This window comes from Dendropsophus ebraccatus, chromosome 2, assembly GCF_027789765.1.
Source record: "Dendropsophus ebraccatus isolate aDenEbr1 chromosome 2, aDenEbr1.pat, whole genome shotgun sequence".
Taxonomy (NCBI): Eukaryota; Metazoa; Chordata; class Amphibia; order Anura; family Hylidae; genus Dendropsophus; species Dendropsophus ebraccatus.
In genome coordinates, this window is record NC_091455.1 from 217957190 (window position 1) to 217969069 (window position 11880).

General features: G+C 46.6%; 1 protein-coding gene across 1 annotated transcript in view; it reads left to right on the top strand.

Annotated features, from left to right (window-relative positions):
- The window catches only part of LOC138784235 (SCO-spondin-like), a 251800-nt gene that overhangs the window by 39806 nt on the left and 200114 nt on the right, over window positions 1-11880 (top strand). The window contains exons 19-28 of the mRNA XM_069959741.1: window positions 4920-5122; window positions 5197-5324; window positions 6023-6132; window positions 6363-6512; window positions 7153-7246; window positions 8299-8693; window positions 8957-9187; window positions 9348-9530; window positions 10545-10890; window positions 10959-11839. Of these exons, the coding sequence (XP_069815842.1) occupies window positions 4920-5122; window positions 5197-5324; window positions 6023-6132; window positions 6363-6512; window positions 7153-7246; window positions 8299-8693; window positions 8957-9187; window positions 9348-9530; window positions 10545-10890; window positions 10959-11839 (2721 nt within the window). The remainder of the gene's footprint in view (window positions 1-4919; window positions 5123-5196; window positions 5325-6022; window positions 6133-6362; window positions 6513-7152; window positions 7247-8298; window positions 8694-8956; window positions 9188-9347; window positions 9531-10544; window positions 10891-10958; window positions 11840-11880) is intronic.

Genomic DNA, 11880 nt, shown 5'->3' on the forward strand with positions numbered 1-11880 from the left:
AGTAGGGGGTCCTGTATATACATGTACAGTATAGATGGAGTAGGGGTCCTGTATACATGTACTGTATAGATGGAGTAGGGGGTCCTGTATACATGTACTGTATAGATGGAGTAGGGGGTCCTGTATACATGTCCTGCATAGATGGAGTAGGGGGTCCTGTATACATGTACTGTATAGATGGAGTAGGGGGTCCTGTATATACATGTACAGTATAGATGGAGTAGGGAGCCCTGTATACATGTACTGTATAGATGGAGTGGGGGGCCCTGTGTATACATGTCCTGTATAGATGGAGTAGGGGGTCCTGTATATACATGTACTGTATAGTTGGAGTAGGGGGTCCTGTATACATGTACTGTATAGATGGAGTAGGGGGTCCTGTATACATGTACTGTATAGATGGAGTAGGGGGTCCTGTATATATATGTACTGTATAGATGGAGTAGGGGGTCCTGTATATACATGTACTGTATAGATGGAGTAGGGGGCCCTGTATACATGTACTGTATAGATGGAGTAGGGGGTCCTGTATATACATGTACTGTATAGTTGGAGTAGGGGGTCCTGTATACATGTACTGTATAGTTGGAGTAGGGGGTCTACCAGTTATTTCTGTGGATGTTGTGAGGCAGCTTCCCTAGCAACCATTGCTCCCTGTGAAAATGAAAGCAGTAATCCTATTGGTTGCTAAGGCTCCAACTGCCGTGTCTGCTGCAGCTAATTATATCACCTGTGTTTGCAGTGAGGAGATTTTCCCATTCATCTCTATGGGGCGCCTCTCTTTCCCCTCCCCCTCCCCTCCTGTACATCTGGCGGGGACGGGACCTTCGCAATAACCTTCCCGGGCACCCAATGTATCTGTGTGCCAAATTTGGGGTCAAACGGTTCAGGCGTTTGGAAGTCTATAGAGGACAGACAGACGGACAGACAGAAGGACAGACAGACAGACAGATGGACAGACAGACAGACTTTGATTTTTATGATATAGATTACACATATCCTGTATATTATATTATATCACACATAGCCTGTGTATTATATTATATTACACATATCCTGTACATTATATTATTACACATATCCGGTATATTATATTATATTACACATATCCTGTATATTATATTATATTACACATATCCTGTATATTATATTATATTACACATATCCGGTAAATTATATTATATTACACATATCCTGTATATTATATTATATTACACATATCCTGTATATTATATTATATTACACATATCCGGTAAATTATATTATATTACACATATCCTGTATATTATATTACACATATCCTGTATATTATATTATATTACACATATCCGGTATATTATATTATATTATATTTCACACATCCGGTATACAGTGGGGAAAAAAGTATTTAGTCAGTCACCAATAGTGCAAGTTCTCCCACTTAAAAAGATGAGAGGCGTCTGTAATTTACACCATATTAGACCTCAACTATGGGAGACAATGAGAAAACAAATCCCGAAAATCACATTGTCTGATTTTGTAAGAATTTATTTGCAAATTATGGTGGAAAATAAGTATTTGGTCACCTACAAACAATCAAGATTTCTGGCTCTCACAAACCTGTAACTTCTTCTTTAAGAGTCTCCTTTTTCCTCCACTCATTACCTGTAGTAATGGCACCTGTTTAAACTTGTTATTAGTATATAAAGACACCTGTGCACACCCTCAAACAGTCAGGCTCCAAACTCCACTATGGTGAAGACCAAAGAGCTGTCAAAGGACGCCAGAAACAACATCATAGCCCTGCACCAGGCTGGGAAGACTGAATCTGCAATAGGCAACCAGCTTGGAGTGAAGAAATCAACTGTGGGAGCAATAATTAGAAAATGGAAGACATACAAGACCACTGATAATCTCCCTCCATCTGGGGCTCCACGCAAAATCTCACCCCGTGGGGTCAAAATGATCACAAGAACGGTGAGCAAAAATCCCAGAACCCCGCGGGGGGGACCTAGTGAATGAAGTGCAGAGAGCTGGGACCAATGTAACAAAGCCTACCATCAGTAAGACACTACGCCAGTGCCAGGGATCCTGCAGTGCCAGACCTGTCCCACTGCTTAAGCCAGTACATGTCCGGGCCCGTCTGAAGTTTGCTAGAGAACATTTGGATGATCCAGAAGAGTATTGGGAGAATGTCCTATGGTCTGATGGAACCAAAGTGGAACTGTTTGCTAGAAACACAACAATTTGGAGGGAAAAGAATACTGAGTTGCATCCACCAAACACCATAGCTACTGTAAAGCATGGGGGGGGGGGGGACATCAGGCTTTGGGGCTGTTTCTCTGCAAAGGGGCCAGGACGACTGATCCGGGTACATGAAAGAATGAATGGGGCCATGTATCGGGAGATACTGAGTGCAAACCTCCTTCCATCAGCAAGGGCATTGAAGATGAAACGTGGCTGCTGGGTCTTTCAACATGACAATGATCCAAAGCACACCGCCAGGGCAACCAAGGAGCGGCTTGGTAAGAAGCATTTCTAGGTCCTGCAGTGGCCGAGCCAGTCTCCACATCTCAACCCTATAGAAAACCTTTGGAGGGAGGTGAAAGTCCGTGTTGCCAAGCGACAGCCCCAAAACATCACTGCTCTAGAGGAGATCTGCATGGAGGAATGGGCCAACAGACCAACAACAGTGTGCGCCAACCTTGTGAGAACTTACAGGAAACGTCTGACCTCTCTCATTGCCAACAAAGGAGATAGAACAAAGGATTGAGAGGAAATGTTGTTACTGACCAAATACTTATTTTCCACCATAATTTGCAAATAAATTCTTACAAAATCAGACAATGTGATTTTTGGGATTTGTTTTCTCATTTTGTCTCCCATAGTTGAGGTCTAATATGATGTCACTTACAGACGCCTCTCATCTTTTTATGTGGGAGAACTTGCACTATTGGTCACTGACTAAATACTTTTTTTCCCCACTGTATTATATTATATTACACATATCCTGTATATTATATTATAGTACACATATCCTGTATATTATATTATATTATATTACTCATATCCTGTATATTATATTATATTACACATATGCAGTATATTATATTATATTACACATATCCTGTATATTATATTATATTATATTATATTATATTACACATATCCTGTATATTATATTATATTATATTACACATATCCTGTATATTATATTATATTATATTACACATATCCTGTATATTATATTATATTATATTTTATATTACACATATCCGGTATATTATATTATATTACACATATCCTGTATATTATATTATATTATATTTTATATTACACATATCCGGTATATTATATTATATTACACATATCCTGTATATTATAATATACAGGATATGAGTAATATACAGGATATGTGTAATATAATATACAGGATAAGTGTAATATAATATAATATACAGGATATGAGTATTATATTACACATGTCCTGTATATTATATTATATCACACATATCCTGTATATTATATTATATCACACATATGCTGTATATTATATTACACATATCCGGTATATTATATTATATTACACATATTCTGTATATTATATTATATTACACATCCCGTATATTATATTATATTATACATATCCTGTATATTATATTACACATATCCTGTATATTATATTATATTATATTATATTACACATATGCTGTATATTATATTATATTATATTACACATATCCGGTATATTATATTACACATATCCTGTATATTATATTATATTACTCATATCCTGTATATTACACATAGCCTGTATATTATATTATATTACACGTATCCTGTATATTATATTACACATATCCTGTATATTACACATATCCTGTATATTATATTATATTACTCATATCCTGTATATTACACATAGCCTGTATATTACACATATCCTGTATATTATATTATATTACTCATATCCTGTATATTACACATAGCCTGTATATTACACATAGCCTGTATATTATATTATATTACACGTATCCTGTATATTATATTACACATATCCTGTATATTACACATATCCTGTATATTATATTATATTACTCATATCCTGTATATTACACATATCCTGTATATTACACATATCCTGTATATTACACATATCCAGTATATTATATTATATTACACATATCCTGTATATTACATTATATTACACATATCCTGTATATTATATTACACACATCCTGTATATTATATTACTCATATCCAGTATATTATATTATATTACACACATCCTGTATATTATATTACACATATCCTGTATATTATATTATATTACACATATCCTGTATATTATATTACACATTTCCTGTATATTATATTATATTACACATATCCTGTATATTATATTATATTACACATATTCTGTATATTACATTATATTACACACATCCTGTATATTATATTACTCATATCCTGTATATTATATTATATTACACATATACTGTATATTATATTATATTACACATATCCTGTATATTACATTATATTACACATATCCAGTATATTATATTATATTACACACATCCTGTATATTATATTACTCATATCCTGTATATTATATTATATTACACATATTCTGTATATTACACATATCCTGTATATTATATTACACACATCCTGTATATTATATTACTCATATCCAGTATATTATATTATATTACACACATCCTGTATATTATATTACTCATATCCTGTATATTATATTATATTACACATATACTGTATATTATATTCTATTACACATCGGATATAACATAAACTATAGTAGGGATGTGGCCTTGCATGTATGCCGCTCATAGACAGCAGGAGGTTCCCCCCTCGGACAGTCTTACCTGTATGGCCACCCCCACCTTGACTCTCAATCCTACCCCTTCCCGCCCCAGGTACCCGTGTCTACATTAAGCTGGACCCCAGTTTCCGCCACCGTGTCAGTGGATTGTGTGGGAACTTCGATGGTGACACAGAGAATGACTTCACCAGCCGTCAGGGGATCATTGAGCCCACGGCCGACCTGTTTGGTAACAGCTGGAGGATGAGCCTCCTGTGCCCCGAGGTTCACAGCGATGACTTTGAGCACCCGTGCACGGTATGAGGCTCCCGGTATACGCTGTAGACTCCTCACTACGCAGATGTCCGCTCACCTGTCTGTACTTTCCTCAGGAGAACAGCCACAGGGTGACCTGGGCCAGGAAGAGTTGTGCCGTCCTGATGCAGCCGCTGTTTGCCGGGTGCCACCAGGAGCTGCCGTGCCAGCAGTACTATGACTGGTGTGTGTATGACGCCTGCGGGTAGGTGATGGATGGCTGGACGTTGGGGGTATGGCGGGACGCTGGGGATGTGGCGGGACACTGGGGATGTGGCGGGATGCTGGGGGTATGGTGGGACGCTGGGGACATGGCGGGACACTGGGGACATAACGGGATGCTGGGGACATGACGGGAAGCTGGGGACATGGCGGGACACTGGGGATGTGGCGGGATGCTGGGGGTATGGTGGGACGCTGGGGACATGGCGGGACACTGGGGACATAACGGGATGCTGGGGACATGGCGGGAAGCTGGGGACATGGCGGGACGCTGGGGACATAACGGGATGCTGAGGACATGGCGGGATGCTGGGGATGTGGCGGGATGCTGGGGGTATGGTGGGACTCTGAGGGTGTGGCTGGACGCTGGGGGTGTGGCGGGACGCTGAGGGTGTGGCTGGACACTGGGGGTGTGGTGGGAAGCTGGGGGTATGGTGGGACGCTGGGGACATGGCGGGACGATGGGGGGTATGGCTGGACGCTAGGGGTATGGTGGGACGCTGAGGGTATGGCGGGACGCTGGGGACATGGCGGGACGTTGAGGACGTGGCGGGACGCTGGGGACGTGGCGGGATGCTGGGGGTGTGGCGGTACGCTGGGGACATAACGGGAAGCTGGGGGTGTGGTGGAGATGTTCTCCTCTCTGGTACCAAGGCTCATCATCTCCTCCTCTTACCCCAGATGTGACTCTGGTGGAGACTGTGAGTGTCTGTGCACGGCCATCGCCACCTACGTGGAGGAGTGTAACCAGCGCGGGATCTACATCCGCTGGAGGTCGCAGGACTTGTGTCGTAAGTGCCCCCTCATACAGGTGACAGTGGTCCGGGCGTTGCCCCCACCAGTATACACCCACCCTACCATCCATGCGGAGTTCAGAAATATCCAGAAACCATGAGAATCCAGTCAAGGGGTAATAAGAGGAGTCCATCAGGTTTCTGGCTGCTCCACCTTCAGACGTCCATGGTCTTCACCCTCCGCACAGTCTCCTTCCTGCTGTGACCCTACAATCTTCTCCCCACAGCCATGCAGTGTGACAATGGCCTGGTGTATGAGGCATGTGGCCCCGCTTGCCCCCGGACCTGCAGGAACCTTGGCATGGATCTGGAGCGGCACTGCGCCCACCTGTCCTGTGTGGAGGGATGCTTCTGTCCTCAGGGGAAGGTCCTGCACGGTGAGTCACGATATAAGAAGACAGGTAACGCCTTACTTAGCTGGCTCTGATGAAGGTGTCTGTAGGTGAGAATACCGTCTGGTATCCCAGCAGGACTATGAGCTCTCCCCTACGCCTTCCATTCCTCATTTATAGCCTGCAGATCATACAATCCATTGGTCTTCAGGACCACTTATGTGCGGATCTCACATCCATCTGGTCACTTCTCACCTGTCCAGGATCTCAGGGTGTCTATTGGCTATATCCTCCTGCTGTCCAAAACTCCTCAGCTTTCCCATGTCCCTCACAGGCCAGACCAACCCAAGCTAACCTCTCCCCCCCCCCCACTCTGCCCGATCCTCGGCCCCACTCTGCCCCACCCTCTGTCTCACCCTTGGCCCCACCCTCTGCCTCAACCTTGACCCCACCCTCGGCCCCACTCTGCCCCACCCTCGGCCTCACTCTCCTCACATACAAGTCTTATTGGATAAGAGTAAATAACATCTTCCCTATATTCCCCATCCATCAATGGTTGCCATATGATAAGAACCTGCACCAACCAGGATGCCACCAGCAGAGGCTCCAGGGATTTCAGGTTGTTGAGGTGACTCTGACTCTGGATGATGATGGCCGTTTAATGGACCTCTTTCCCATCATGTAGATGGAGGCTGCATTGACCCCTCAGAATGTCCTTGTTACTGGGAGAGCCTACCATTTCCATCTGGTGCTGCTGTGACTCAAGGCTGCTACAACTGGTACGTCATCACAGGAAAAGGTCTCACTCACATGGGACCTCTGAGGCCCCACATCCTCCATTACTCACATGGGACCTCTGAGGCCCCACATCCTCCATTACTCATATGGGACCTCTGAGGCCCCACATCCTCCATTACTCACATGGGACCTCTGAAGCCCCACATCCTCCATTACTCATATGGGACCTCTGAGGCCCCACATCCTCCATTACTCATATGGGACCTCTGAGGCCCCACATCCTCCATTACTCATATGGGACCTCTGAGGCCCCACATCCTCCATTACTCATATGGGACCTCTGAGGCCCCACATCCTCCATTACTCATATGGGACCTCTGAGGCCCCACATCCTCCATTACTCATATGGGACCTCTGAGGCCCCACATCCTCCATTACTCATATGGGACCTTTGAGGCCCCACATCCTCCATTACTCACATGGGACCTCTGAGGCCCCACATCCTCCATTACTCACATGGGACCTCTGTGGTCCCACATCCTCCATTACTCATATGGGACCTCTGAGGTTCTACATCCATGGACTCCAAATTCTCCATTACTCATATGGGACCTCTGAGGCCCTACATCCTCCATTACTCATATGGTATCTCTGACGCTCCATATCCATCGTGTCCGCATCCTCCATTACTCATATGTGACCTCTGATGTTTTACATCCATGTCCCTCACATCGTCCATTACTCAGATGGGACCTCTGAAGTTGCACATCCATGGCCCTCACATCGTCCATTACTCACATGGGACCTCTGAGGTTCTACATCCATGGCCTCCACATCCTCCATTACTCATATGTGACCTCTGAGGCTGCACATCCATGGCCTCCACATCCTCCACTGCTCACATGGGACCTCTGAGGTCCCACATCCTCCATTACTCATATGGTATCTCTGACGCTCCATATCCATGGTGTCCGCATCCTCCATTACTCATATGTGACCTCTGATGTTTTACATCCATGTCCCTCACATCGTCCATTACTCAGATGGGACCTCTGAGGTTGCACATTCATGGTCTTCCTGCTTCCTCTTGCAGCACCTGTGAGTCTGGTCGGTGGCACTGTCCCGAAGAGCCGTGTTCTGCCCCTTCCCGATGTGGAGATGATGAGTTTGCATGTCGATTCAGCGATCGCTGTGTCCCCACAGCCTGGGTCTGTGACAATGAAGACGATTGTGGAGATGGATCAGATGAGATCTGCTCACTGACTTGTGCCCCACATGAGCACCGCTGTGCCAATGGACAGTGCATCCCCCTGGCACACCGCTGTGATGGCCGAGCTGACTGTGTGGATCACTCAGATGAATGGGGTTGCCCTTCCCCCTCCTGCAGTAATGATGAGTTCCGATGCTCCAATGGACGCTGCATTCCCCTTTCGCATGTCTGTGATGGTGACCTGGACTGTGGATTTGCTGATGACTCTGATGAGTCAGGTGAGTGCTTACTACAGAGGTCTCTAACCACACATCCAAGACCAGTACCATCCATAGTGTCTAACCCTGGCATCGGATGACCCCACAGCCGTCTATGTATACATGGCTTTTACAAGGATGGGACCGCCGACCCAGCGGCTGAAGTACTCAACCAGTCAACCATCTGCATAGAACCAAAGCCACTACACGTATACAGCCATGTCTGAAGCCAAGAAGGATCCTCGTACATGGTCTCATATCTCCTCCACCTTCCTTTTCTCCAGGTTGTTCCTCTGGCTGCAGCTCTGCTCATTTCCGGTGCTCTGTGGGTAAATGCGTTCCCTACATTCACCGATGTGACGGGCACGACGACTGCGGGGACTTCAGCGATGAGAGGGATTGTATCTGTCCGTCCAGTGAGTTCCAGTGTCCGGAGGGGATGTGTCTGTCCAAGGAGAAGGTGTGTGATGGCCATCGAGACTGCGGCAATGGAGCAGATGAGACTGTGTGCACAGGTAACCTCTCAGGGAGTCACTAGAGACAGTCAGAGAGTCACAGGTGACCCACTAAGGAGCTCTCGGGGGAAGAGATCCTGAACATTTCCCTGATCTCCTCATCTTGGTGTCTCCATGTTGATGATGGGTTAGAGAATGGACGTTGTTTCTGTTGTCTCAGGGCTCGGGACGTGCTCTTCAGGGTTCTGGGTCTGTGGAGATGGATCCTGTATCAGGCAGGAGAAGTTGTGTGATGTGAAACTTGACTGCCCTGACGGGTCAGATGAGGAAGCGGCCCAGTGTGCGTCTCCACCACCGGATATCGCACAGATAACTCCGCCGGGATCTTCCAGTCACACACCAGGTGACTATAGTAATAGTGCTATCATCACCGGCTATTATTGCTAACTCTGCGGTCAGCTGTCTCTCTAGACCAGAAGAGTCAAACTACAAACCCTCGAAAGCCTTAGCTGTCCAGGCATGGTGGGGATGGCATCTGCTTATACTTGTGGGTGACCTGTGCAGGAAGTGGCCAGCTCTCAGCTGGTGGTAGACATGTGCCCAGTCACATACACCATTAACCCTTTGTTACAGTTCCCTTCAGCTGTGCTTTACAATAACACCATAGCAGACAGTGACATCTAGTGACCACAATGCAGTATGACCTTTACCATCCACAGAATACCCAACAATACATGTAACCTCAGTGCCGACCTGCATACACACAGAACCAGCAGTGGCACGTGGGCTCTAGGACACTGCGACTCTACTTCCCTGCCTGGTGTCACTCTAGACTCCAGTCTGCTGTCACTCTAAATCCCTGTCCTGTCACTCTAGACTCCAGTCTGCTGTCACTCTAAATCCCTGCCTGCTCTCACTTTAGATCCCTGTCTGCTGTCACTCTAGACTCCAGTCTGCTGTCATTCTAAATCCCTGTCCTGTCACTCTAGATCCCTGTCTGCTCTCACTCTAGACCCCTGTCTCCTGACACACTAGACCCCTGTCCCCTGACACTCTAGATCCCTGTCTGCTCTCACTCTAGACCCCTGTCTCCTGACACACTAGACCCCTGTCCCCTGACACTCTAGATCCCTGTCTGCTCTCACTCTAGACCCCTGTCCCCTGACACTCTAGATCCCTGTCTGCTCTCACTCTAGACCCCTGTCTTCTGACACACTAGTCCCCTGTCCCCTGACACTCTAGACCCCTGTCTGCTCTCACTCTAGACCCCTGTCTTCTGACACACTAGTCCCCTGTCCCCTGACACTCTAGACCCCTGTCTCCTATTACTCTGGTTCTCCGGGCTCTGTCACTCCGTGTTGTGACGATTGGAGAACACGATACTGATGAATCCCCCATTTGTGTTTCGCTTCCTCAGCCGGGGTGCTGGACAGACGCTGCAGCCGATACGAGTTCCAGTGCGGCAGCGGGGAGTGCAGACCTCGGGGCTGGCTGTGTGACCATGAGGTGGACTGTATGGACGCCAGCGATGAGCATGATTGTAACAGAACATGTGACCTGGACCACTTCAAGTGCACATCGAGTGGGGAGTGCATCGGATACAGCCAGCTTTGTGATGGAGCCCCCCACTGCCACGACCTATCAGACGAAAGCACAGACAACTGCGGTAAAAGATCCCACACCTCATTGCACACCTCCAGACAGGTAGTGGTCTCCCAGAGAGGAAGTAGTCTCCTAAACAGGAAGTGGTCTCCAGAATGGAAGTAATCCCTGGGGCAGGAAGTGGTCTCCCATAAAGCAGTCGTTACCCAGACAGGATGTCATCCCCCAGGCAGGAAGTAGCTTCTCAGAGAGGAGGTCGTCCTCCAGACAAGAAGTGGTCACCCAGACAGGAAGTGGCTTCTCAGAGAGGAGGTAGTCCTCCAGACAAGAAGTGGTCACCCAGACAGGAAGTGGCTTCTCAGAGAGGAGGTAGTCCTCCAGACAAGAAGTGGTCACCCAGACAGGAAGTGGCTTCTCAGAGAGGAGGTAGTCCTCCAGACAAGAAGTGGTCACCCAGACAGGAAGTGGCTTCTCAGAGAGGAGGTAGTCCTCCAGACAAGAAGTGGTCACCCAGACAGGAAGTGGCTTCTCAGAGAGGAGGTCGTCCTCCAGACAAGAAGTGGTCACCCAGACAGGAAGTGGCTTCTCAGAGAGGAGGTAGTCGTCCAGACAAGAAGTGGTCACCCAGACAGGAAGTGGCTTCTCAGAGAGGAGGTCGTCCTTCAGACAAGAAGTGGTCACCCAGACAGGAAGTGGCTTCTCAGAGAATAGGTAGTCCTCCAGACAAGAAGTGGTCACCCAGACAGGAAGTGGTTTCTCAGAGAATAGGTAGTCCTCCAGACAAGAAGTGGTCACCCAGACAGGAAGTGGCTTCTCAGAGAGGAGGTCGTCCTCCAGACAAGAAGTGGTCACCCAGACAGGAAGTGGCTTCTCAGAGAGGAGGTCGTCCTCCAGACAAGAAGTGGTCACCCAGACAGGAAGTGGCTTCTCAGAGAGGAGGTAGTCCTCCAGACGAGAAGTGGTCACCCAGACAGGAAGTGGCTTCTCAGAGAGGAGGTAGTCCTCCAGACAAGAAGTGGTCACCCAGACAGGAAGTGGCTTCTCAGAGAGGAGGTAGTCCTCCAGACAAGAAGTGGTCACCCAGACAGGAAGTGGCTTCTCAGAGAGGAGGTAGTCCTCGCGACAAGAAGTGGTCACCCAGAAAGGATGTC